The sequence below is a fragment of the Colossoma macropomum genome, unplaced genomic scaffold, assembly GCF_904425465.1.
Source record: "Colossoma macropomum unplaced genomic scaffold, Colossoma_macropomum, whole genome shotgun sequence".
NCBI classification, from domain to species: domain Eukaryota; kingdom Metazoa; phylum Chordata; class Actinopteri; order Characiformes; family Serrasalmidae; genus Colossoma; species Colossoma macropomum.
This window is the reverse complement of record NW_023494799.1, coordinates 24,400,249-24,428,028: the sequence shown is the minus strand read 5'-3', so window position 1 is coordinate 24,428,028 and position 27,780 is coordinate 24,400,249. Positions and strand designations below refer to the sequence as shown.

Sequence of the window (27,780 nt, the reverse complement as noted above, 5' to 3'; positions counted from 1 at the left end):
TTCTTTAGTTTGAGGCCTTGTTTTATTTACATACTTAATTTTGCACCAACTTCTCCTGTAGCTGGAAACTGGAAAGATTTCAAGGATCTCGCATCGGAACAATGGTGTATTATTTCTCATATAGTGGATTATCTTCATTAAATTGCTTCATCTATTTTACCAGTGGAAGACTTTTACAAGTGGGACTAAGCCAGGGTTGCACTTAATCAACATTTAAAGGGCCCATATCATGGAAAACTGAATCTCCCTTTGATTTAATTTCCCTTTGGTTTGATTTAACATGTAAACTTTGTAAAAGTTTCAAAACATATCATTAATGCCTCAGTCCATAAACCATATATGGAAAATATCCCTGTTTTGAATTCATTGTTTTTGTAATGTCATAAGAGCCAACTCATTGACATGGGTCCACCTATTGAGCCTACAGCAGTTTAGCTTCACCTGTTCACATTAAAGCACTAAGGAGTGTTTCAACTCCTTTTCTTGAATGAGGGCAGCCAATCAGAACAAATCTCATTTATTTTACATCAGTCTTGAAGACACAGTAACTGGAACAGGCTGATTAATTCCAAGGGATGAAGAAAGGTTGGAATTGTGACCGTTATGACCATTTTTGGCACTTAAAACCACACAAATGTTAAAAAGTGGACCTTAGGGGTGAACACAGTCTTCCAATAAAAATGTAGGATACAGGCCCTTTAAATAACACCACTAAGTAAGAAGTCAATTCAATTCACATTCATATGCAAACAAGATGCAAAATCAGTTTAAGGCTCTAAACACACTAATATACTAACATAACATGATGTCTAGTTAGAAGCAGTGTAAGTTTCTGTGCTTTGAACTCAGTGAACATTATTAGGCTGAATTAGGTTAATCAGTAATCTCATGTGATCTTGTCGGCTCAGCATGGCCTGACTCCACCTCTTAGGAAAACACACCCAAACCCTTCTAATAAACTCATTACATGTAGTAATATTCATGTTTAGTCACATCCAGAAGCATAAAACACAAGTGAAGTTCAATGAACTCAAAATCTAAAAGTCAGCCAGGTTACTTTAAGGTAATATATATATATATATATATATATATATACATATATATATATATATATATATAATGTGCTGCTGGTGAGAACCAGTCCAGCAGTGACCCTGAGGTGGAGAACCAAAAATATCCAGCCAACAGCCTCCTGGAGGATGACCAACACAAACTGTGCAGCAGCAGATGAGCTATCGTCTCTGACTACATCTTCAAGGTGGACTGACAAGGTAGGAGTGTCTAATAGAGTGGACAGTAAGTGGACACAGTGTTTAAAAACTCCAGCAGCACTGCTGTGTCTGATCCACTCAGACCAGCACAACACACACTAACACACCACCACCACGTCAGTGTTACTGCAGATAGTACCTGCTCTGTGAGGGTCCATGGGGGTCCTGACCACCGAAGAACAGGGTAAAAGGCGGCTAACAAAGTATGCAGAGAAACAGATGGACTACAGTCTGTAATTGTAGAACTACAAAGTGCACCTATATAGTAAGTGGAGCTGATAAAATGGACACACATATAAACTGTGTTAGTGTTCTAGATGTTGTGGTGTTCCCATCACCACCACTATAATGAAATCCTCCTTGGTAAGTTTCTCAACATTGAACCATTTCAAACCACTCAGAATTGCTTGAATTATAAAGAAAGTTTGAAAATCACTGGAGTTGCCCTTTTTAAAAACATACTTGAAGGCCTGTTCATGACAAGAAAACACATGTTCATGCTACACTTCATTGATGATTTTAATATATTTTATAACTCAAATTAATCAAAAGTAACAGCACATCATAATAAAACGTGACACTGCCGGCTGGTCAAAATGTTCTAATATAGATCAGCAGTAAAGCTTCTCTATTGCAGAACAGTCATTCAGAGAGATAATGGTCCAATTTAATAATAACCCAGGGGATATATAATGATTATAAAGCAAAGCATCTGTGTCTATTACTTGTCTTATCTACAGGTGTGTGTGTTTGTGTTTGAGTGTTTTACATGTATCTGGAGGCGCCACTAGTGTATCACTCATCAGTGTCTTTATCACCTGTCTGAGGTGAATGAGGTGAGTCCTTGGGGCATGCTATTTCTCTGTGGCCGGAGAGTTTGTGTGGATCCTTACCTGCCGAAGGTAATGTGTGCGGAGGAGGGGAGGGGAGGGGAAAAAAGAGTCAATTGTGACTAAGCTGGGTGTGCCTACAAGGAATTCCAAACAAAGCGCGATCCTGTGTGACCGGAGCTGAGCCTGAGTTGTCATGCTCTACTTTTTCGCAGCAGCACCAGGGTGGACGTCGACCTGTTAGCCGCAACCTCAAGTGAGGAGTCCAGAGGGGAAAGGTCCATCTGCTGTCTGGCCTTAGCCTGGAACCAGGCAGGTAAGCGTATTGGCAGAGGCTGTTGCCTTTAACCCTTTAAAGTGTTTAATCAATCATGGAGTAACTGTTATGAGTTATTCATTAATGACTTGCAGTCAGTAGCGCATTGAATTAAACGTGAGTAAAATATATCAACACCAGTTTGTCTTTCAGTTTACTTACTTTTGCGAGTAACTGTGTTGATAATGTACATTTTATTCCCGTGGAAATGATGTACATTAGAATCAGTGAACTTTTATCCAGTGCATGGAGGAACTGAAGTCTTTCAAATTGGCTAATTCTGCCTTTTTACTTACATGGCAGTACAGAATTGAGCAACATGGGAGAAAGTGGGAGAGATTTGCACTCTCAGATTGGTGTTATGCATTGTGCTGCACGCTTTTAGGGAGTTTTGTACGATTAAGAGATCCTCTTACTTCCTGGATGTTCCATAACCCAGATAATTTGATATGTTCTTGTATTTTTATTCTTTCTGCTCTCTTGCTTCAGTCATTCAGAGCCCGAAGTGTTAAACATTCTTTCACTGATCAGAGTTTAATTATAACATTCTCACCCAGCTTTAAAACCTCTTTACAAAGCGCTGTTCCTGTTTGTTGGCTGCGTTCTCCTGGAAACAGTTTGTAATCATAAATCGAACAAGGCTGTAGATTTTCTTCAGTCCGCCTGTTTTCCACTTAATATACTGATTTTTACTAGAATGTAGTGAAATTTATAGTTTGAAACAGATGGTATGTTTCTCACTTTTGAATTGCATATATGTGAAATGTTCACTGAAAGCAAAGGCAGCCCTTTGACACTGTCAGAGACAGTTAACTTAAACAGTCCCTATTGTCCTGCATAGTTACCCCCCATTGTGTTTATCAGGGCTGCCTATCAGGAAGAGTTAATCTACTCAGAAGTCTCAGAAAAGGAGTGTAGTTTAGACCCAGGCTGAGTGATCCAGAGAAAAGGGAGACGCATACATGTGTACACGTGGAGCCTACACTGTTTACACAGTTCATGCTCTTTGCTCTTAATACTGTGCATAGACAAGTACAGTCAATAGGCCATAGCTGGGGCATTTAGTGCCTCTGCCTTGTATAAAAGTATAAGGTTTCTTTGTTGTTTATACCTGATTTGTTTTAATTGAGCTGATTACACATGCTTACACTGCATAAGAAATCTCCATTTTTGTCTTTTTTCACTTTTTTTCACAATTTTGTGAGGAATGGACCAATAGAAATGGTCCAGAATTACTTGCAAAAAATCTGGTTATATTAACTTTCATTAGAAGTTAGAAATGTTTTTCCTTCTCTTGTAAAGTTAGAATTTTTGATTCCGACATTTTGCATAAAGATTATTTTAGGAATATTTTTAGGTAAAAAAGCCCAAATTGTGTTGTGGAAACGAGTCTTCCAGTCCTTTCACTCGAATGGAGTTCATTAGAAGATTTACAACCTTTCTCCTCTGAATACTATCCAACTGTAATCATCATTCTAATCAGTGCTATAAAGTGTTTGATTCTTTGCACCATAAAAAAATAGCTGCTCTTTACACTGTGAATGTTTTAGAATGAATGCACCAACAGCAGTGCTCCACAGTTACTCATAATAAAATATCACTACACTAGCATATAGTGAAAGTATGGAGTTTTCCTTCTCTTACAGACCAAATAATCCCAAACACATTCAGTGATGTGGAGGTCTGGACTCTGGGGTGGTCAGTCCATTGTTCAGCTTCTTTGTTTGATGTCACCTTTTCTCAGTGAGGCTTCTTGACAGCTACACATCCTTTCAGACCCATAGCGCTGAGTTGTCTTCTCACAGTGGAAGGATGGACAGAAACACCTGTGGATGTTTTCAGATCTGAAGCAGCTTGATTTTCTCCTCTCTCTCAAAGATGAAAGCTTTAAGTGCTGTTTATCTGATGGGGGCAGTTTTGGTGTCTACCAGGTCTTCCAGGTGGTTGTCAGGAGTCTTTTCAGTGTAGCTTTTAAGCATTTTTTGAACTCCAGTTTTCAAAACATAGAACTAGCACTTGTACATGTTAAGAAAGCAAATAAAGTTGATATAAATTTAATTGACCCATTTTTAAAATATGTTTAAATTAATAGTGTTAATAGAACTTAATTATCCTAAGCATTAAATCAGCCAAAGTCAGTCCAGTCAAATGAAGCCTCCTCCACCATCTATCACAAGATGTATACTCATATAAATTAAGTCGGTGGTACTTACAATAGGACATACCCACATTACTCAACTATTTAGAGGCAGGGGAACATTTTTGATTATTTTTTTGTATTCAGAGATTTTACTTGCTCCTGGATCCATCTATTTGCACCACCTCTGTGTTGTCTTTCTTCTTAGGCTATCCTCTCTTGGGCGTACGCTTATATTTCCGCTAATAGGCTAGCCTTGTTAATGTACTTTGCTATATTCTATATTGCTGAGTGTGGTTTTAAACTGACTGGGAACTACCTGTTAAACTACCTCTGGTAAGATAATTTTAACCAACATAAGTTAAGTCAACACTAGTACATCAGGTTCAATGAACTTTAATTATTCGGGTGGCACTGCCACTTCGCAGCAAGAAGGTCCTGGGTTCGATTCCCCGGCCAGGCACCCAGGATCTTTTCTGTGTGGACTTCACATGTTCTCCCTGAGTCTGCGTGGGTTTCCTCCCACAGTCCAAAGACATACAGTCAGGCCAATTGGAGCCACTAAATTGTGTGAATGTGCATGTCCGTGTATCTGCCCTGTAATGGACTGGCGGCCTGTCCAGGGTGTTTCCTGCCTTGCATCCAATGACAAAATGTGATATCCGATCAAGTTTGGTTAATTAAATTATGTCGGATCAACAAAATTGATTTCTTTTAGGTGTACACAAATTATCTTATATCTAATCTCCTGAAAAATGAACAATAAATGAACGCCGTTTGGATATACACATATGAAACGTTTATGCAATGTAAAGGGCTGCTGTCATCATCAAATGGTGTAAAAAATAAAAACAGACATGACCGCATTGACAGGAAAACTTGAAAAAGCATCTTGTTCCATCACCATTTTGGAGATGCAAAGTTTTATTGCAATAGTGATGATATATTAAGTAAACATACTATAAGAAAGAACAGTAGAGAATATAGAAGTTCTGTTGAATTGACATTCTTGGTGGGAGCAGGTGCGTCTGTATGTGTGCAGGTCTGGGCTGATAGTTTTGCCTCAGGTCAGCGTTGCCCCTATTAATGTTGTTTTGTGTTGCAGCAGTTCTGTTTGTGCTGTCAGCAGCTTCTTGGAGGCCGTTGCTTTTACCAGCGTTTTTCGAGGCCTGCGTAGTTCGATACAAACTGTGAGGTGGAAATTTCAGGGCTCATTTGAACATTAACTCCTCGAGTGGTAAAGAAAGCCTTTACACACGAGCCAAATTCATGCCTTGTGGCGGTTGCTAGGATCCGGGCTGTGCATTCATTGACTCTTTGGCACGTTTGCTATTAATGAAACTGGGTGCAGGGGGAGGACCAGTGGCCAAATATTTACACTGGAAACAACACGGAACTCCCCAGGTTTAGACTTCATCTACTGTCCTTACACCTGTGTATTGCTGAGGAAACCTGATCAGTACAACATTATCACACATCCTGAGTCAATTTAACTGTGTACGATATGTATCACTTTTTTCTGAGGTTTGATTTTTTTTTAAACAAGTCAAATGCAGTTAGAATCTAAGACCTCAATTTCTGCTTGGAATTATAAGGTTCTATCTGGCAAAACATGAAAAGAAGCAGTGATTCTCAAGATACAGTTTACTTATAATTTGTTTCAAAACATAAAATTAGTGTTGTAATAGAGATCTACATTATCAGAATTTTTATGACATTTCTATGATGTTTATTTGTATCATTCATTTGTTTTTCTTTATATTTATTTCTTGTTTTAGGACAAATTATCTTTTTATTCTTCAAAAGAGCGCTGCAGATTAAATATAAAGATAAGTGCTGAATATTTTGTACAGTGCAGAGGTCAGTTTTAGGTAAAGTTTCCTTTATGTTAGACAGTGACCAGCTACTTTAATAAATGTAATAAATTTTCATGTTTCATAAAGTTTTATAAACTTTTTCCACAGTCACTGAGCAGAGCGGCGACATGACAAAGAAGCAGAACCTGACTGGTCCTCTTGTGTGTATTCGAAGTGCTGATTGGCTTGCAGATAGAACCTTATAGAACTAAGTTAGAGTTTGAGTTTGTAGATAGAACCAGAGTCTCAAAATGCATAGAACTTAAAAAAAACACCTCACATAATGTTAAGAAGTTGTCACAGAATCAGATTTTGTGATTATTTAAAACTCAATTTTGACAATAATGTCAGGTAGAACCTTATAATTCAAAGTGAATAATTTGGTTAAAATTAAAGAATGAAGTAAGATGATGTCATAATGGACTGTTATTGTATCTGCTGCTTGTTACTATGTGGTTTATGTCTGTATTCTGGTGGTTGTTGTTTACAGACTCTCTATAATCAGTCCAAATCTGTCTTTATGTGACACATGCAGTTGCTCAGTGTTCTAGAAATACTCACTGCACTGAAGATATAGGCTTTAAAATATACCTTGATGTAATTTATCACAATGATGGGGCTGTCATGATTATGACATTTTAGCAGATGATTAATTGCCACAATCAATAAATCCTCTTCATTTCAGTGGAGAGCTCTGCTGCATGGCGAAAAAGAAAAAGGAGAATTCAATTTTATGCAAATGAGTGCGGCCGTTGCATTGTGTTTAGCCAATCAGGCAATGGTAGACTGGCCTTCATCATGAACGCTAAACATAACGTTCTCCGAGAGTAGAGAAAGAGCGGCCCTGTTTCCCTTCACTGAATCCATAATAATCAAAATAATTATGAAAATATCTGGTTTTGATATTGATGATATCTAGTGAAGATGTGGAGGGGTGACGTTTGTTTGGATGAAGTTTACATGGTTCGAGCGGGAAGGCAAAATTTAAATCATACAGAGCTCGTAGGTTACTTGCTAAGAAAGTGCTTGCTAGTGAAACTGAGTGCGCTAACTTTCTAGCTTGTGCGGATGACATGCATTCTAAAAATAATAAAAGAATAAAACGCATATGTGTGTATTTGAGTCTCTTTGTAAGCTTCTGCGCAAGAACAAACAGCATATCAGATTGTTTAGTGCTTCAGAACATTACGGCTCCTTCATTTCCATAACGACATAGAAATGCCCACCTGAGAGATCTGGCATGGCGGAATGAGGCAAGAAGAAGTGCAAGTGTAAACTCACTGTTTCATTGTGTTAAATTGTGTGTGCCGGTTAAAGTACAAGCCCAAAGTGCCTCTAAAGGTGTTATTAACAATCAATTAAACAAACATTACCCACTGCCACCCTCTAAAGTTGTTATAGCACCAGACACACTTTTGTTGTTTTCATAAGACTCAAATTTTCCTTATTTACATGTACTTGCTTCAACCCAAATGATAAAAATGATTATTGTTGTATTATAATTGACCTGTCCAGGGTGTATCCTGCCTTCCACCCATTGACTGCTGGGATAGGCTCCAGCTGCCCCCGTGACCCAGAAGGATATGTGGTTTAGAAGATGTGTGTGTGTGTGTGTGTGTGTGTATTGTAATCAAAATAATTATGAATATAGTAATTATAGCCATTAGCTTAAATAATTGTGGGGAATTATGTATTATTATGTAATAATTGTGACAGGCCCACAAATATTGTCATATTGCCCACCCCTATATTCTGGTGTATCTTTAGGAACACTTACTGTTTACTTTTTCAACCAAATTCTTCTTGAATGACCATGTAGCTGTCACTGTTGGCACAGATGAAATCTAGATTCTGTCTGTTTCTCAGGTGAATGTCAGATGAGTGTAGTTTAGAATCTGGTCTGATCTGATTTGTCTGATGTTTGTTTTTCTACAGAGTGAGTGGGATGATTCAGACTATTGGAGAATGGTTCTGGTGGGACCGCCTCTGGCTGCCTGTCAACCTGACGTGGGCGGATCTGGAAGACAAGGATGGGCGTGTCTATGCCAAAGTGTCAGACTTGTATATCACCTTGCCCTACTCAGTAGTCTTCCTCATAATTAGATATGTGTTTGAAAGGTGGGTTCAAAGAGGCTGGATGGTGGGAACAACAGACATGTCATTTATGTTACCAGTAAATCCTGCACATCTTTACACAAACAGCTTTCACTGAGTCACGTTAAACAAGAAAGGCTGAATTCATTACACTCCAACTGACAACACCGGAGGCTGTAGACAACCAAGACATGTGAAATTTGTTTCTTTAGTTTTGCCTGGAGCCACAAAGCTAATGTAGATAACAAGTAATGGAAGTCTATGGGATCAAATAGCATCATGCTAGCTGCATGCTTGAATCATCACAACTGTGTTGTAATAAGTGAATGAGAAATCATAAATCAAAAATTGCTCTATACTACACACTTAAAAATGGTAGTTCTTCAGGGGTTCTTTAGTAAAGAAAATGGTTCTATATAGAACTATGAACATTCAAAGAACGCTTTCCGTGATTCATGGGTTCTTTGCATTGTAAAAGGGGTCTTCAGATTGATGGAGAATGTGCTGAAGATAGCACATATATATAGCACCAAAAAGGGTTCTTCTATTGTAACAAGCCTGACATTGTAACAACAGAAGAACCCTTTTTGGTGCAGTGTAGAACGCTTTTCAAAAAGGTGCTATGTAGGACCATCCATTCTCCAACAATCTGAAGAACGCTTTCATGATGCAAAGAACCCTTTAATAATGGAAAGTGTTCTCTGAATATTCATAGTTCTGTATAGAACCATTTTCTTTACAAAAGAACCCTTGCAGAACCATCAGTTTAAAACATGTATGTCTGAGTGAATACAACATCAGGGAGGGTCACAGTTAGCTAAGCCTTTTCTCTCCATGAGAGGTGGGGGTGGTGGAAACATTGTTACTGGTTAATAATTCACAGTGCACATTGACAATCAAAAATCAGAAGCTGTTTAAAAGGCAGGCGGCACGGTGGCGCAGTGGGTAGCGCTGTCGCCTCACAGCAAGAAGGGCCTGGGTTCGATTCCCGGCCAGGCGACCAGGGTCCTTTCTGTGTGGAGTTTGCCTGTTCTCCCCGTGTCTGCGTGGGTTTCCTCCGGGTTCTCCGGTTTCCTCCCACAGTCCAAAAACGTGCAGTCAGGCTGATTGGACACACTAAATTGCCCCTAGGTGTGAGTATGTGTGTGAATGTGTATGTCTGTCTGTCTGCCCTGCGATGGACTGGCGACCTGTCCAGGGTGTATCCTGCCTTCCGCCCAATGACAGCTGGGATAGGCTCCAGCACCCCACTGCGACCCAGAAGGATAAGCGGTTTAGATGATGGATGGATGGATGGATGTTTAAAAGGCAGGGCAAAAGTCATTGTGTACTGATTGAGAATTTTCAGGAGAAAACAGGAAATTAGTCTGCTAGCATTTTAGATATAGTTAACTTAGCCTTCAGCCTTTCAGAGCCATGCTGCGCTCAATCATGCCTGGCCTAACTGAGTTTGTACATTTGATCTACACTCTGTGCAGAAAAAATAGCTTTTAATTGTCCTAACAACAAATCATTAAGCAAGTACATAAAGTAACTTAGGATGGGATATTTTTCCCCCTGATTTCATTAAATGTTGAAGTCTTGTGGGTAAACTTGCAAAAAACATTGCCATTCTAGTTTGTGTTCAATGTGAGACCAAATATTCTCTATAAGGTTTTAATCTGGACTCCAGGCCTAAACAGTAAAAAAACACTATATTTTGGCCCATTTTATAACTGTTTTCCCACAATGTGATGTGGAGTAAAATTACTGTAACACTGTGTCTTGAGTGGCTTACTGGTTTTATAGCAAAAACTCAGCACAATTAATACAAAATGTAATTGAATATAATTGATGTGTGTGGTCATGATCAAAATGACAAAAGATTGAAATAGATTAAAATGTCAGCTTTTATTTCCTAATATTTACATCTCAATGTGTTAAATAGCTTAGAACATGGCACCTTTTTTTCAAATGAAGCCACCTGTTTTTTCAAGTGAACAAAACTATTGGAACATGTGAATGGCAGGTGATTCTTGTGCCCTGTTAGATTGTTAAACAATCTGCCTGTGAAGACTACATTTGTTGTTAAAAAGGGTAAACCAACATAAAAAAACAGAGCTGTCTATGGGAGAAAAGCAAGCCATTATTGAAGCACGTCTAGACGTCTTTGGTTTGTTTTTGTGGTTTCGGGTTCACTTACAAGGCAACATTCATATTTCTTCTAGCGAGCCGCATTAACAGAACAATCGCACCAGGGTTCATTGTAATCAAACCAAACCTGCGAGTGTGAACACACTCTGAAATTATATGATCAATTGTGCCTAATATGTTAAAAAGGGTCAATTTTGGTTTCATGTTGACCATAAGTTACCTCAAAGACTACATTTATATTACAGTACTTATGTCTTAACTCCAGTTTTTGCCTCAGGTACAGTCTTTATGCACTGATGGTTCAATTAGTGTTTGTATGTGACCTATATCTGTCTTTAGTGTGAACACACCTGTATCCTGAAACGACCCGCAGGCACACATACTAAACACTAACGTCACCTGAAAGATCAACGTGCGTCGACCAAAAACAAATAAAAGAACCTGCCTTCATTGCAAAGATTATTTCTCTGAACAGGTCTCAGCTGTCTAGCGCAAGAAGGTGGAAAAAGGCCAGTCATGCTTACTGGCACTAACATAGCTAAGTTGGCTGCTGCTGAAACTCATGCAGGCTCTGGATGATGACAGTAATATGTGTATGCATAGTATGAAAAATAACACATGAATTCTGAATTGACTGCTCTCATTTAGCACACATAGCCACACATATGATTGTCAGAGACCAGATGTTGTATTGACACAGCATTGAACAAATCAGATCTGTGTCACATAGAGGCAAAACACTGGATTTGTGCTGCTTCAAGCCGGAAATGTGAACACAATAAAATAGACTTGTGGTTTCTGAGACTGTAGGACATAGTGTTATCTATAAAATGGACACAATTACAGGCAAAAATTCAGGTCCCCAAGTGGCCATTCTCCAGGACGATGGAAATCAACTTGGTTATTTTTAAGTAATATAATCAAATTAAATATATGGACTTGCTTGCGCACCTATGAAGAGGAAAATCCAGTTCACTTTCAGTCTATCGAAATGTATTCCATCAAAGTAATTGTGGAAAATGTATAGTTCAACTGAGAGGCTACCTAAACCAGGGCTTGGTAATCTAAATGTTAAGAAGAGTCTTTTTGTCCTTTCAACAAAAATCTTGTACCTTCCACCTTGGAAGCCTCAACATTTTATGTCCATTTTTACTATCTTGGCTGTAAATATGTCTCAGTATGTGCAAATGTCCTAGTAAAGGCTAAAAACTATAATATACACGAAAACGCAGACTTACTTTGCTCTGCTTTAAGCTTTAGCTCAGCTATAGCCGCTTTTCTCGCATCTCCGTCAGGAAACTTTTCCGCAAACGTAAAACAGTTTCTTGTAAAATGTCTTTCTACGTTTGACTTTTTACGAGTCTGAAGTCACTTCTCATTTGCCAGCTTCTGGTTCAAATTAATTAATCAGAAGGTAACTGCAGTACCAGTTAAAGTGGAACGGAAAAATTCTAACAAGAAACTGACTACAGCTTTGTGACTTTTTAGTGTTTGACAGTTTCTCATTGCAGATTAAATGAATCAGAAAACCAGCTGGAGCGCTTATAAATGCAAATAAGTCTGTTTGTCTATAAATTATTGATGTTTGTCTTAAATCTTTCTCTTTTGCCGTGTCGTTAGCTACTAGCTAGGTAAAACTGTGTGAGAATGATCAGCTTTATTTTACTGCAAAGGAGGATTATTTTACATAAAAATCTAATTCTGCTGTCGAGCCACAACAGGCCAGTAAGAGAGCCACATGCAGCTCTGGAGCCGCATGTTGCTGACCCCTGACCTAAACAGATGGACACTGCTTTTTATTGCTACTATGTTGTGTACTGTTGTCCATTTTCATAGATAGCAGTATGTCAGGCATGTTTTTTTGCCAAACTATCACTTCAGAGTAACAAATAATTACATTTACATATCAGTATTGAAATTTCCCCAGTCTCCCTTTCAGTGAGCTGTGCTTTAATTTGAATGCATGCTCTTTTTCAGGGTTGTAGCCACGCCGTTTGCAGCCTGCCTTGGTGTGAGAGAGAAGAACAAACACAAAGTAGAGAGCAATCCCATCCTGGAGCACTTTTTCACCTCACAGTCCAAAACTCCAGCAAAGGTAGAGCACAGCACTTTCACACAGAGACACCTCAGCTAGTTCTCAAGAATTCTTCATTCTTCACATTCATAACATTGAACCTAGTAATGGACTTGTCGTAATAGTGGGCTTCAAGATTCTCTGACAGGTCAAATCAGGCATGATTGAGCAGTATGTAAAGACACACATTCAGAGCTGTTTCTCATGTCAGTGTCGACACATGTTAAGAAAGGGCCTATTTTGTGCAGTACAGCTTAACATGGTGGAAGATGTCCTAGGAATTCCTTGGGTCCTATGTCCCCAGGACTGTGTGATTCCAGGGTTTTGAGTTCCCAGAGCCCAGTTTTACTACAGTCCTATTTTCCAGGGCCCCATGGCCCTATTTTCCAAAGGTCCTATGTTCCCAGGATCCTATGTTCCCAGGGTCCTATCTTCCCAAGACCCTATGTCCCCAGGGCCCTATTTTCCCAGGGTTGTGTGTTCCAGGGTGCTATTTTCCAAAGGCTGTATTTTTCCAGGGACGTATTTTCCAAGGTTTGTATGTTCCCAGGGCAATATGTCCCCAGGGCCCTATTTTCCAAGGGCTCAATGTTCCTGTGGCCCTTTTTTCCCATGGTCCTATTTTCCCTGGGCCATATGTCCCCAGGGCCCTGTTTCCAAGGGTCCTATGTTCCAGTGGCCCTATTTTCCCATGGTCCTATTTTCCCAGGACAGTATGTTCCCAGAACCCTATTTTCAAGGGGTCCTATGTTCCTGAGGCCCTATTTTCTCATGGTCCTTTTTTTCCCAGGGCTCTGTGTCCCCAGGGCCCTATTTTCCAAGGGTCCTATGTTCCTGGGGCCCTATTTTCCCATGGTCCTACTTTCCAGGGCAACGTGTCCCTTAGAACCCTATTTCCAAGGATCCTATATTGCCAGGGTTCTATCTTCCCAAGTTTTTATGTCCCCAGGGCCCTATTTTCACAGAGTTCTGTGTTCCAGGGACGTATTTTCCAAGGGTGGTATGTTCCCAGGGCCCTATGTTTCCAGGGCCCTATTTTCCCATAGTCCTATATTCCCCAGGGCCCTATTTTCCAAGGGCCCTATGTTCTTGTGGCACTTTTTTCCCAGGGCCCTATTTTCCCAGGGCCGTATGTCCCCAGGGCCCGGTTTCCATGGGTCCTATGTTCCTGGGGCCCTATTTTTCCATGGTCCTATTTTTTTCTCAGGGCAATATGTTCCAGGACCCTATTTTCCAAGGGTCCTATATTCCTGTGGCCCTATTTTCCCATGGTGATATTTTCCCAGGACAGTACGTTCCCAGGGCCCTATTTTCAAAGGGCCCTATGTTCCTGTGGCCTCTTTTTCCCTGGGTCCTATTTTCCCAGGGCAGTAATCCATAGGGCCCTATTTTCGAAGAGCCCCATGTTCCAAGGGTCCTATCCTGTAGGTTTGATAGGTTCAGATTACCCTCAGTATAGGGACAGTTGTTTCGGAAAGTTGTGCTACTGGGGGAATGTTGAAGCACAAGACAGAACTCCAGAAGTGTAGCTGAGAAGATTAGGCTCTACAGATTAGCTAGCTGGTTCTATAGCTGAACCTTAGCAAAATCAAGTGTCCAGGACTGAGGTATGATTGAGGTATGATGCCTGTAAAGAGCTGAGGTAATGTGTAACCCTGCAGACATAAAACTCTTGCAACAGTGGGATGCTACTGTAAGTTTCTGATGTTAGCATTAGCAAATGTATCTGGGTTAATTACTCTTGTTCCTCAGGTTCGACCTTAGGCACTGTGGTGTATCCAAATTCACCAAACTTCTGCTGGGTTAATTATGGCTGATTATCAGAAATTAGCATTTTAATTAGATAAACTCAGACACTACAAAACACTCATTAGCACCTGGGTTTGATTAATGCTGAAGAGTGTGGCTTTGTAATGCTATTGCTTCTGATGTCAGAAGCACAAGTGAGAGGACTCTTTCTCTGTGCTTGGCCTCCTTTTTTTAATAAACTGTCAAGTAGTTTCTGGTTTCTTCTTTAATGAGATCACAGAAACTTCCCACTGAGCTTAAACTTTGCTATCTTAGCTTTGACACTGACAGCTGAATTCTGTATGTTTCAGAGTTTTCTATAAGGGACATATTTGTGTGTATGTCAAGGTCCCCAATGTCCTTGAAGCCAGTGTGTGTGGATTTGGCATTTTAAAACATTTCTTTTCAAACACAGTGACTTTTCAAAGTTTTCAGTATGTGATTTTTCAAAGTTTCTGAATAATTCAGATGTACGATATAAATAAAGTCATTCAGAGTGATTTGATGTGAAATGGTTCATTGTAGAGAAACTAACAGGCTCAGATTTCTCAGAGTTCCACTCTGGACGACTTTGTTTATATCTTAACCATTTAATTATGCTGAAATTCTGAAAATTCTGGAGACTTCCCCTCTAAAAGGATGAATGGATAAACAGAGAAACTCAGAGAAAGTGTGATGTCACGTCTCATTTTGCTTCTCTCTACTTTCTGTTATGTGTCTGTCCAGGCGGATATTCAGGGCTTGTCCAAAAAATGCAGCTGGTCAAGCAGACAAGTGGAACGCTGGTTCAGGAGGAGGCGCAACCAGGAGCGCCCAGGGGTCCTGAAGAAGTTCAGAGAGGCCAGGTAAGTGCAACGCTGCCCATCCAGAGCCTGGATGAAACTTATCAGATTTGGTAATATTGCAATATTATTTTCCATTCTGATTACTGTGACTGGATTAGTGTATTGTAGGGGTGTAAATCTGTGACCTCACAGCAGTTTGATTTGATACATCATGAAGTTTCAGATGATTCAGCTTGATTCAGTTATTTTAGTACAATTCAGAATAGTTTTAAAAATACATTGAAAGCACAAATGTGACTGGAGGAACTGTTTACACAGTAGTGGAATATGGACATTGTAGACAATACAGTTTGAAGACTCTGGTCAAATAATATAATTTGTCGATTTTCTAATTTAATGTAAGTTAACACATCTACTACAAAGAACTTACTTAACTGTGAGAGAAGTTTGTGAGCGAACTTGAAGTTGGCTTGACAAAGCTGTTGCTTGAAATCCCACGTGGTTGCTAGGACGTAACTAGGCCATTGATATGGCATCCCAGGTGGTTGCTATGTCATTCCACATGGTTGCTAAGATGTTGCTAGGGAATTGCTATGGAATCCTAGGTGGTTGCTAGGCTGTTGCTATGGACACCCTGGCAGTTGCTACGGTGTTGCTGTCGTATTCCAGGTGGTTTCTCAGGTGCTTCTTGGCTGTTGATATGTTATCCCAGGTGGTAGCTGAGGCGTTGCTAAGCTGTTGCTAGAGTATACCAGGTGGTTGCTAAGGTGTTGCTAGGCTGTTGCTATGGTACCCCAGGTGTTTGCTAAGGTGTTGCTGTGTCATTTCACATGGTTGCTAAGATGTTGCTAGGCAATTCTTATACAATCACAAGTGGTTGCCTAAGTGTTGCTAGGCTGTTGCTATGGAAACCCTGGCTGTTGCTAGGGTGTTTTTAGGGTGTTGTTGTGGTATTCCAGGTGGTTTCTAAGGTATTTCTCAGCTGCTGATATGCTAGCCTAGGTGCTAGCTAAGGTATTGCTAGGCTGTTGCTAGAGTACACTAGGGGGTTGCTAAGGTGTTGCTATGTCATTCCACATGGTTGCTAAGATGTTGCTAGGCATGTCTATGTAATCCCAGGTGATTACCTAAGTGTTGCTAGGGTATTGCTATGGAAACCCTGACAGTTGCTAAGGAGTTGCTAGGGTGTTGCTGTGGTATTTCAGGTGGTTTCTAAGGTATTTCTCGGCTGTTGATATGTTATCCCACATAGTGCTAAGGTGTCACTAAGCTGTTGCTAGAGTATTCCAGGTGGTTGCTAAGATGTAGCTAGGCTGTTGCTACCATAACCCAGGTGGTTGCTAGGGTGTTTCTAGGCCATGCTATCATGTCCCAGGTGATTGTTGTGTTGCTAGGGTATTGCTATGGAATCCCAGGTGGATTGCTAAAGTGATTGTTACAAAACATGTAATTTGCATACGAATGCATTGTGAATATTTTAGTGCACAGTACTTTATTAAACATTGTTCCAAAATTGATGCAGTTGAATTAATTCTTTGTTAAGCATCAATGCATTTTTACATTGCTGTTTTATAGTCAGTATTGGAGTCTATAACAGTAATATGACAAAGAAAGCTGTGAAATGTCCACTTACATTTGTGTAAGAGAACTCCCTTCATAGCTATAAGTTTCCTAATTGTTTAATTATCTTTGTCCACGATCGCAAACATTATCTTACATCCCTGTATTGTTTCTTGTAGCTGGAGATTTGTGTTCTACCTCGGAGCGCTCATCGGTGGCCTTATAGCCCTGTATGATGTAAGTATTTCTTTGTTTTTGGCAAATATTGCTTGTGTTATTCAAAAAACTGACCTTGTAGGGGGAAGCTCATTAGACTCTTGTTTATAGGAGTCCAGCAGAGCAGAGCTGTATAGTTGGAGGCTTTTGATAGTAGTATAATACATGAAATCGAACTGGAGTCAGTGGCTGTTTCTTTTTTTACCTTTTAATGAGAGAAGGGGCATTGAGCCAGCTTGCTCTTTTTCTAGGCTGGCATGCTAGGGTGAGGGGTAAGGGAGAGGTTATATGCTATCCTGCTAGTGCCTGAAGCTAAAGGACCCATATCCTACTATTACATCACTTATTATGTTTTTGTGGTTTTATGTACACAAAGCATCCGTAATTTATTTTTACATGACAATTTCTTAACCTCCATTTACCTCTTAGATTTGAGCAGACTGTATTGTTACTATACCTTTAAAACAGATATGTGTAAATGAGCTCTGTTCAGCTTGCTTTGTATTGTGCCTCATTCAAAAAGCAATCCGGGCTGAAACACTTCTTATAACTTCAGCATGAATCGGTGAGGCTAAACTGCTGTAGGCTGATGTATGTAAATGTGTTGGTTTTTGTGACATCAGAAAAATAATTCAACCGTTTTTGCTGCTTAGTTTCCATATACTGATTGTATGGATGAGGAAATCAACAGAATGATTTGAAACTTTAACAATCAAACTCTTTTATTTAAAAAACAAGTGTGGAAAATTCCATTTTGCATAATATAGGCCCTTTAAGTGGAATTCCCATGGTGGTCTGTTAGCTGTTACATCAGTTAACAGACGCCTGCGCTGACTAGCATCACGCTGAATGATGGGGGCGAAACGGGGGGTGCATCCTACCCACCAAGAGAGAGCGAGGCCAATTGTGTTCTCTTGGATTCGCATCACCAGGGATCAAACTACATAGTGTAGATTTAAGCCATCTCAAATAGACTTTGTGGTCCCCAGGGCCCTATATTCCCTCATCTAAATTGTATAGGAAACAGCTCCTGGTTGACATGGCTCCATGTTTTAGCCCCATGTTGTCCTAAGACTAACTAAAATGGAGTTTTGGACATGCTGCTTCCAAATAGGCTCCTTAAAACTCTGTTTGTACATTAAAGTGAACAAGAATGAGAGTCTGTTTGGTAATTTTCAATAGATTTTATTTGAATTGCACAACATTAACAACATTGCAAAACATTACCAAAAATATTACCATCTGTTTCGTCCAGTTTGTTCAAACTGGGCTTTAAACTACTCCATCTGTTGCTGAATATGTCTGCTGTGAGTTACTTTACTGTGCTAGCTTGTTAGCTCTGACTGCTCAGAACAACAGCAACAACAGAAATAACAGTTTGTATAACAAAATTTGCTCAGCTGGGACCCTAATAGTGACCTTAGAAACCCTTTCATATTCCTTGATGTATCACAGGGCCCTGGGAACATAGGTACACTTATAGCTTCCATTACCTGTTAGCTACATTAGCCTCATTGCTCCTGTGCAAAAGTAACAGAGCAAAACTTGGACATCAGACATGTTTTGGCTGATTCACTGCTGATTATTGACTGCATTTGGGGTTAAGGGGCACATTTGCCCAAATGACCACTTTAAAGGAAAGTTTAAAGGGCTAACAAGAGCTTTCTCAAAAACAGCCAGACATGCAACTGCTCCATCTTTTGCGACTGAGCTTGAAGGCACCCGGAGGAGCACACTGATTTCCCAGTTCGGGTTGAGCGACCCAACAAATAGCCATAATTAACTAGTATCACTCTGAACTGCCCTGAAGAAAGAGACTAAGGCTTGCTGTCCAACAGAAGCCTGCTGTGGCTAATAGCTGCCCAAATTGGTTGAACTATTTGTCACTAAATGATTAAATGAGGATGAATAGCTGCCCCTATTTGTCCCCATTACTCCTAATGACACGTTTAACAGAACGTCTGCTGCTTCTGTTTCTTATCAAATTAAGTATGAAAAAAGAGAGAGGGTGAGAGAAGACAACGATTTAGAAAAAGGTAAAACTGTGAATGAGGTCAAGAGGTTTCAGAGTTTTAAAATAATAACTGATCTTGTGATCCCAAGATAGCAAAGTTGTTATCTTGAGACAAGGAGTTAATTATCTCGTGATCTCAAGATAACAACTTTGTTATCTTGAGGTCACAAGATCTGTTATAGTGAGAAGTCCATTGGTTAATATTCAGTATGATATAAACACTGTTTGTTATGAGGAATTGCTGAAATATGTTTGTTGCCTTGAAGCAACATTGTGCGACGGTGGAATCAATTTAGTCAGGAGCTAATGAGGTGTTGCTTATGCATTGATGTCACAGAACACTGCATTTGCAGTACTTAACGATATTTAGATAAAACATCCTGTTCACTGTGTAACACTCTCTATTATTTCTTTCCATTGTGTTGCCTCAAGGCAACATACCAGAAAAGGACCCCGTATGCATCATTTTTTTGAATTGTTTTTGGCTTTCATAAAATATGCAAATTCAGGAGAGGTTTGTTGTTGAATTTAGTTATTGGGAAGAAAAGTGAATTAGACATATTTAAAACGTTGCTGTCCTATTGTGTGCAATAGAGGCTCAAAGAACCACTGAAAGGTTCTTTTTGGAATCAAAAGTGGTTTTACGCACTCCTCCATAGAACTCTTTTTGGTACCTTTATTTTTAAGTGGAATGTATGCTACAGTGATGCATCTTGCACACCGAACCCTCATGGCATATGATTTTGTCTGAAGATTGATTGATTTTTTTTTCTTCCTCTTTTTAGAAACCCTGGTTTTATAATTTACGAGAAGTATGGACCGCCTATCCTAAACAGGTGGGTTTTCTGATCCTCTTGAATTTAAGACTCTGTACCTCTAACCTGCTCGCACTGCCTTTACGCGTCCAAGAAAATAAAAGATCAAAATTTCCAATGAAGGTTTCATGCAAGGCTCAAATTTATGGCCTCCTTCATAAATAAACTTGATAAGCTCCTCCTTAGGTCCAAACAAAGCATAATTTCAGACCATATTTAGAATTAAAATAAGGGAAAGAATCTGGAATAGTTCACTCACCTCTTCACTGGATGCCAAGTCCTAATCAACGGTACAGTGAGGTCATCCACACTGGCCCACTACAGCTGGATTATGTGTAATTTTCACCCTCGGAGAGCCTTTTAATAACCCAGATGTGCTAAAACTACAGTGAATTACAAACAATAGTCCGTATATCTCACTTTAACAGATGGCGTATGGCTCTATTACTGCAATGATGCTAATCTGCTTTAATGGTGCGAGTCACGCCACTATTGGCAGACTGAAAGAGCTATTGTTGTTTTTCCCCCTGCAGTCCATGCTGGAGTCACAATACTGGTACTACGTTGTGGAGATGAGCTTCTACTGGTCACTTCTTTTCAGCATCACATTCGATGTCAAACGAAAGGTCAGTGTCAAACAGGACGGTGTATACTGTCTCTTTTGTATCGCAAGCCTTCCTCAAACAACAGTAAATTTTAATAGACATGTGTCTGAAGTAGATATGTCAGAATGTCAGAATGTCAGAATTAGGGCTGCAACTATGAAATATTTTTATTTTTGAATACTCTATCAGAAATTATATTGGATATTTAGATATATACGTTTAAGAAAAGCTCGAGACATATTTAGTTATAGTAACAGAATAAAAAAAACATTTTAAAACATTTTTTATTCTTTTTATTATTGAATTAATCAAATATTAGCAAATATTTGCTGCAGTTTCAGTCAGAACTTTTGTTATTACTATATATATATATATATATGTAAATATAAATATAAATATATATATGTGTGTATATATATATATATATATATATATATATATATATATACGTAGTAATAACAAAAGTTCTGACTGAAACTGCAGCAAATATATATATCTATATATATATGTGTATATATATATATATATATATATATATATATATATTTGTATAAAGTAATATTTGTTGCAGTTCTAGTCAGAATGAGCTGATGTAACTACGTTACCAGAGCAGCATCACCTAATCCTGAATAACAGATATATTTTCCATGTTATCAGGACTTTAAAGAACAAATCATTCACCACTTAGCCACGCTGACCCTGCTGGCCTTTTCCTGGTGTGGAAACTATATCCGCGTTGGAACGCTGGTCATGCTCGTCCACGATGCCTCCGATGTGTTTTTAGAGGTAAGAAAAGCTAATTATTTTGTTCTATTTGACGTCAGAATGCACTTTCTTTACCTTGCTTTCATGTTCCTGGTCATGTATCATATCTCCCATCAAAACGTAAGGCTGCCTCTGAAATGTCTTCTGATTTCTGATGACATCACCATGCACCAGCAGGTGGAGAAAAAAAAATGATTCAATAATATCATTTCACCCCTGCCTATCATAGAGAAAACACTCAGCCCGCTCATAGACCCTCACTGATACCGTCCTTCCCTCACAAAAACTTTACAACAAAACTTTACACAAATACTTTACACAATACAACTAAGTAAAACAATGCTATTGGTTGCTTTAAACAGATGGTGACCTTGCCAGCTCAATATGAACAGTGCAAAAATGTCATTCAGTAGATTTCTATGATTGTAGATGCATGATTAATAAAAATACTGTGTCTTTGATAATTAAATTTGTAGTTGACTAGTAGGTACGCTTTATATCAAGGGTGGGTAATATAAGTATATTGATCATTGAGTGCATTTACATGCACTAAATAATCCAATAACTGCAGAAAATCAGATTTTGTCAGTAATCTGATCAACGTGTTTACATGCACTTTAGTAATTAGATAACGTGAAACTCCGGGTCTACATGAGTCAGACAGTAGTCAAATTTCTGATTTACAACCAGCCAATAAACTCACAAAATAAGACATGATGTAAAGGTATCGTAAAACTCAAACTTCATGACGTGGCTTTTAAAAAAAAAAAACTCACTACTTTACCTCAAAATATGAACACACATCATCAAGAAGACGAAGAATATTTAAATCCTTCATTTCGTCAAGCATGTAGTTGGTTTCAGCATCGCTCCAAAAGTGTTTTGCTGCGTCTTGCGGCAACGCCACTTGCTTATGTCCAGTACCGGCTTCTGTTTCGCACATGCGCAGACTGAGAAATCCGAAAGAAATCAGAGTAAGAGTTTACATGCACAGAGAAATCTGATTACTGAGCTAAAATCCAGCTCTCTTTATTTCTAGACCTTACTGGATTATTGAGTGCATGTAAACACACTTATTGTTGTAATGAATTATGTGACATCACTAAGCTTTTCTGAGCATATCATGGATATGTATGTACATGAAGAACGACTGTATGTTGCATTACAGAGGGAGCATAAATAGTCCTGTTTAAATGTGCAGCACTGTGTGTGAAAAGGTGAATAAAAGTCATTGTAGTAATAATTTTTAATAGTGTTTTTTAAATGTGTTTCTCTTCCAACTTATCAAACCTCAATATTATGATACATATTGAGTATCATGAAAATGCCTTGAAGTATCATGATGTCATTTTTTGCAGTATCGCCCACCCCTACTTTATACACTGGGAAATATATCACTCAAGAAATCGGCTAAATCAAAGAATCATGTTGAATTTCCATATGAAAACAAATATAATTATGATCGGTACTTTGGTTATTTAAAATACCTGATTTTATCTTAATCTGACTGAGCACTTTCTCAGAAGAGATTTTTTTCTGCTGATACTGATGTTTTTTCGCCAATGTTTCCTAATTGTGGTATTATTTCTAAAAACCACAGTGAGCCATTATCTTTTATCATAAGCACTTCTGAACTTTCACTGTTCTGTCCAGTCTGCCAAGATCTTCAACTACGCCAAATGGGAAAGAGTCTGCAACAGCATTTTCGTTCTCTTCGCTGTTGTGTTCATGGTGACGAGACTCGTTATCTTTCCGTTTTGGTAAGACCCCTCTAGATCCCCTTTTAGAGGAATATGAAATTGCTGAGTTCACTGTGACATCGCTTCTCAAAATCTGTGTCATCTTCATTTCAGGATAATCCACTGTACGTGGGTCTACCCGCCGGACTACTACCCTGTCTTCTTCGGTTATTACTTCTTCAATGCCATGCTTGTCATTCTCCTGATGCTGCACATATTCTGGGCCTACCTGATACTGCGCATGGTGAAGAAGTTCCTATTTGGCAGTGTAAGTAGTGTTTGGACATTTCACCTGCTTGCATAAGACGAAACTCTCCTTCAAAGCATCAGCTAGTGAGCTAGTCAGCTTCAGCAGGTCTGGCGGGCCATGCAGCCTCGCAGTGCATCTGAAATGAATGTTTGAATGACTGAGGCTGTAGCTAAAAGGCACAGTGAAATGATAGAGCTATCAACAGGTTTGAGATGAAGAGATAGTGGTGGAAAAAAAAGAAAGTTCTTTCACAGATTCTCCTCTGTCTCCAAAAGTGATATTTGTGTAACAATAACATGGACAAATTGCAGCTGCTTCAGGGCACATTTTGGGCTCTGTCTTTCCACGTGTGTCTCTCTAATCCTGAGAGCTGTAATAGTGTTATTGTGTTGGTAAAAACTCTTTTGGCACATCTTCAAGCCCTTTGCCTCCATCTAGTTGTCATTCACATAGACTTTAACGGGGAATTCCACCTATATTTCAAAATTTCTGCATGAGTCAACAGTTGCGTCATTGAGTCATTTAGATGTGATGTGAAATGGTTCATTGTGGAGAAACGTACAGACTGATAGGGACCAGGGTAACAGTGCAAATGTAGCCATTTTATTTACAATCCAAAATGACCAGTGAGCTTACATGAATATATGTAATGTTGACAATGATGGTAAATCTGAAAAAATTAATTCAGATAACAAAGGATCCAAAAGAAGCACCCCAGTACATCAATATTGAAAACAGAGTCTCAGCTTAAAAGCTCATGATGTGTTCATATCACAGTATCATATATCAATGATACTTGTTCATAAAGAGGTTAATAAACTAACATTTCGTGTTACATTAAATCATTCTGGGTGTAGCAGTTGCTGCATCTGCGTTAAATAGCTGTCTTAATTTTGGACGACAGTCATTTGTATCCAACAGACCATGTCCTTATGTCTCGTCTCTGCTCAAAAGTCTATATATATTACAATAATGGTCTCTTCTTTTCAGCAATTCGTTAGATGTCAAATAGGTCAGTACTGATCAGTTATCCTCTTATAGTTTTTGTATTTTGTTTAATTAGATGCTTGTGTGTCAGTATGTCTATTTTAAGTAATTGTTAGCCCATTTACTCCACCAAAGATAACTGACAGCAAAATACAATCTTTTTCATATTGCCCTTGGGCCTGCATTGTGAACTGATGTGTCGTCGACAAATGTAATCAAGCATCTAACAGCTCTAAGACTAAATTCCCAGATTTACAGCTTCCACAAGCTAACAGAACAGGTTTTGTGCTCCAGTGTGTGCTATGTTCTTAGCACACCTTCCTCGATGGCAGCACTTTCAACATCACAGTATTCATTTTTCTGAGGTTATGATGCTTCTTCCACCATGCTTGTATCCTCGATGATCTTCCTCTAGTTTGACTTCTCTTACACACTTAAAAATGATGGTTCATCAAAGGTTCTTTAGTAAAGAAAATGGTTCTATATAGAACCATGAACACTCAAAGAATCCTTAGCATGATTCTTTGCATTGTGAAATGGTTCTTTAGATTAATGGAGAATGTGTTGAATATGGTTCCATATAGAATCTTTTAGAAAGTGGTTCTATATGGCACCAAAAGGGTTCCTCTATTATTACAAGGTGATATATAGAACTCTTTTCAAAAAGTTTCTAGATAGAACCATATTCAACACATTCTCCATCAATCTGAGGAACCCTTTCATGATAATGCAAAGGGTTCTTTGAATATTCATGGTTCTATATAGAACCATTTTCTTTACTAAAGAACCCTTGAAGAACCATCATTTTTAAGTGTGAATGTAAAGAAATTCTATGTAAAATTCTATGTAAAGAATACAGGTCAAACAAGCATGGGGATGGTGGGCAGCCTTGCTGGACCCCTTTGCTGTTATGGAACAAGTCTCTTTGTCCACATTCATGACTGTGGCTTGTTGATCACTGTAGAGATTCCTCATTAGAATGATGAGATGTTCTGGTATCTCATTCCATAATGTTACAAGTTCGACACAGTCGAAGCCTTTGCTGTAGTTAAGAAGCCACCTGTTACTTTACAGTTTACACAGCTACTTTACACTGGTTGTTGTTGTTTACAGGGTTTCTATAATCTTTTCTCCACTTTGTTTTGTGCCTAAGAACACCATTCCTGTAATAAAATCACAGTAACGCATAGCCTCAGGTGGCTTATTGCTTTATTAGGAACTTGGAACTCCGTACGGCAGTGTTACTTTAAAATGAGGTGACAACCTTGTTCAGACAACGTAAACAGCAGCGCCTTTTTGACAACATTGTAGCAACATTGTAAGAAAGTAGACTATGTTAGTCTTTTTTTATGGTCAGTGTTTTTATGGAGATTATACAAGCTGTGTGTATTGAATGCCTGTAGACATATTGTGCATGTGGCTCAGTCTTGGCAGGAAGCCAACAAGTGGTGATGAGCTCACATGGAAAAGTCAAGAGACATATTGAGCACTTTCAGTTGGCGCTCTTTTTAAGCTCATCACTCCCACACCCTCTTCTGTGTTTTCTTTCAACCACCTACTACAAAGCTTGCCTCATCACTGGTTCCACCACTCCATGCAATCTTCACGTGCACACTGGTTAGGCCGGTGTTTTGGTGTTGTATTAGTGAGTCTGGCATGAAGAAACTGCTGTTGTCACCACAAAGATGATGTGATTGATTTTGATTTTTTGATGGTTGATTTTTCCCCTCAAGCAGAATACTAATCTCCTCAGAAATATCTTCTGGAAAATGACTAATTTGTATTTAACGGCTCACTGGCTCCAGGCCTCCATTCCTCATTCCTATAACTTAACAATATTGAATAGTTTTTCATGTAATTACTGAATAATAAGCCTTAGAAAGCTATAAACATGGGAATTTAAGGGGTTAATTAACTTGATGTAAAGCTCATAAGATGGACATAAAGCTGCATGTCCAGTGTCTGGACAATTCTTTATTATTATTATATCTTCAGTTTTCTCAGGCAAGTCTCAATTCTCATGAGAATGGAACGTATTCTTCTTTATTCGTGAAATACAGGTCAAACAAGCATGGGGATGGTGGGCAGCCTTGCTGGACCCCTTTGCTGTTATGGAACAACTCTCTTTGTCCACATTCATGACTGTGGCTTGTTGATCACTGTAGAGACTCCTCATTAGAATGATGAGATGTTCTGGTATCTCATTCCATAATGTTACAAGTTCGACACAGTCGAAGCCTTTGCTGTAGTTAAGAAGCCACCTGTTACTTTACAGTTTACACAGCTACTTTACACTGGTTGTTGTTGTTTACAGGGTTTCTATAATCTTTTCTCCACTTTGTTTTGTGCCTAAGAACACCATTCCTGTAATAAAATCAAAGTAACGCATAGCCTCAGGTGGCTTATTGCTTTATTAGGAACTTGGAACTCCGTACGGCAGTGTTACTTTAAAATGAGGTGACAACCTTGTTCAGACAACGTAAACAGCAGCGCCTTTTTGACAACATTGTAGCAACATTGTAAGAAAGTAGACGACGTTAGTGTTTTTTTATGGTCAGTGTTGTTATGGAGATTATACAAGCTGTGTGTATTGAATGCCTGTAGACATATTGTGCATATGGCTCAGTCTTGGCAGGAAGCCAACAAGTGGTGATGAGCTCACATGGAAAAGTCAAGAGACATATTGAGCACTTTCAGTTGGCGCTCTTTTTAAGCTCATCACTCCCACACCCTCTTCTGTGTTTTCTTTCAACCACCTACTACAAAGCTTGCCTCATCACTGGTTCCACCACTCCATGCAATCTTCACGTGCACACTGGTTAGGCCGGTGTTTTGGTGTTGTATTAGTGAGTCTGGCATGAAGAAACTGCTGTTGTCACCACAAAGATGACGCGATTGATTTTGATTTTTTGATGGTTGATTTTTCCCCTCAAGCGGAATACTAATCTCCTCAGAAATATCTTCTGGAAAATGACTAATTTGTATTTAATGGCTCACTGGCTCCAGGCCTCCATTCCTCATTCCTATAACTTAACAATATTGAATAGTTTTTCATGTAATTACTGAATAATAAGCCTTAGAAAGCTATAAACATGGGAATTTAAGGGGTTAATTAACTTGATGTAAAGCTCATAAGATGGACATAAAGCTGCATGTCCAGTGTCTGGACAATTCTTTATTATTATTATATCTTCAGTTTTCTCAGGCAAGTCTCAATTCTCATGAGAATGGAACGTATTCTTCTTTATTCATGATTGTCTTGTAAAAACATGACTAAGCTGTTTCCTGGTTTTACTACATACAGGAACTGCATATTTGTACAGGTCAGGTGTGGGTGGGGTTTTTTTCTTGACTAGTATCAATTAGCATTTCATTTTGCAGGCTACTTCCTGACATTTTACTTTAGTGTCTGTGTAAATTGTCCCTTATAACATGAAGGTGAAGCTGTTACATGAGTCATCTTACTTGAGTTTAGCTGACGAATTTCTCCTGGTATTGAAATACAGCATGGATTTACAGTTGGGTTAAAGATGTTTACTTTAGCT

The 27,780-nt window shown here is 38.9% G+C and overlaps 1 protein-coding gene across 2 annotated transcripts in view; it reads left to right on the top strand.

The window, feature by feature from the left end:
- Window positions 1–1,994: 1,994 nt before the first annotated feature.
- Window positions 1,995–27,780, top strand: part of cers3a (ceramide synthase 3a) — a 29,555-nt gene continuing 3,769 nt past the window's right edge. Inside the window, exons 1-11 of one of the 2 annotated variants that reach the window (XM_036586427.1) lie at window positions 1,995–2,107; window positions 2,317–2,417; window positions 8,346–8,528; window positions 12,615–12,732; window positions 15,226–15,344; window positions 17,024–17,081; window positions 19,860–19,910; window positions 20,423–20,515; window positions 21,152–21,280; window positions 22,913–23,019; window positions 23,113–23,266. In XM_036586427.1, the coding sequence (XP_036442320.1) occupies window positions 8,356–8,528; window positions 12,615–12,732; window positions 15,226–15,344; window positions 17,024–17,081; window positions 19,860–19,910; window positions 20,423–20,515; window positions 21,152–21,280; window positions 22,913–23,019; window positions 23,113–23,266 (1,002 nt within the window). In that variant the 5' untranslated portion in view covers window positions 1,995–2,107; window positions 2,317–2,417; window positions 8,346–8,355. Of the gene's footprint in view, window positions 2,174–2,316; window positions 2,418–8,345; window positions 8,529–12,614; window positions 12,733–15,225; window positions 15,345–17,023; window positions 17,082–19,859; window positions 19,911–20,422; window positions 20,516–21,151; window positions 21,281–22,912; window positions 23,020–23,112; window positions 23,267–27,780 lie in introns of both variants that reach the window. The other variant, XM_036586426.1, reaches the window with a different exon arrangement.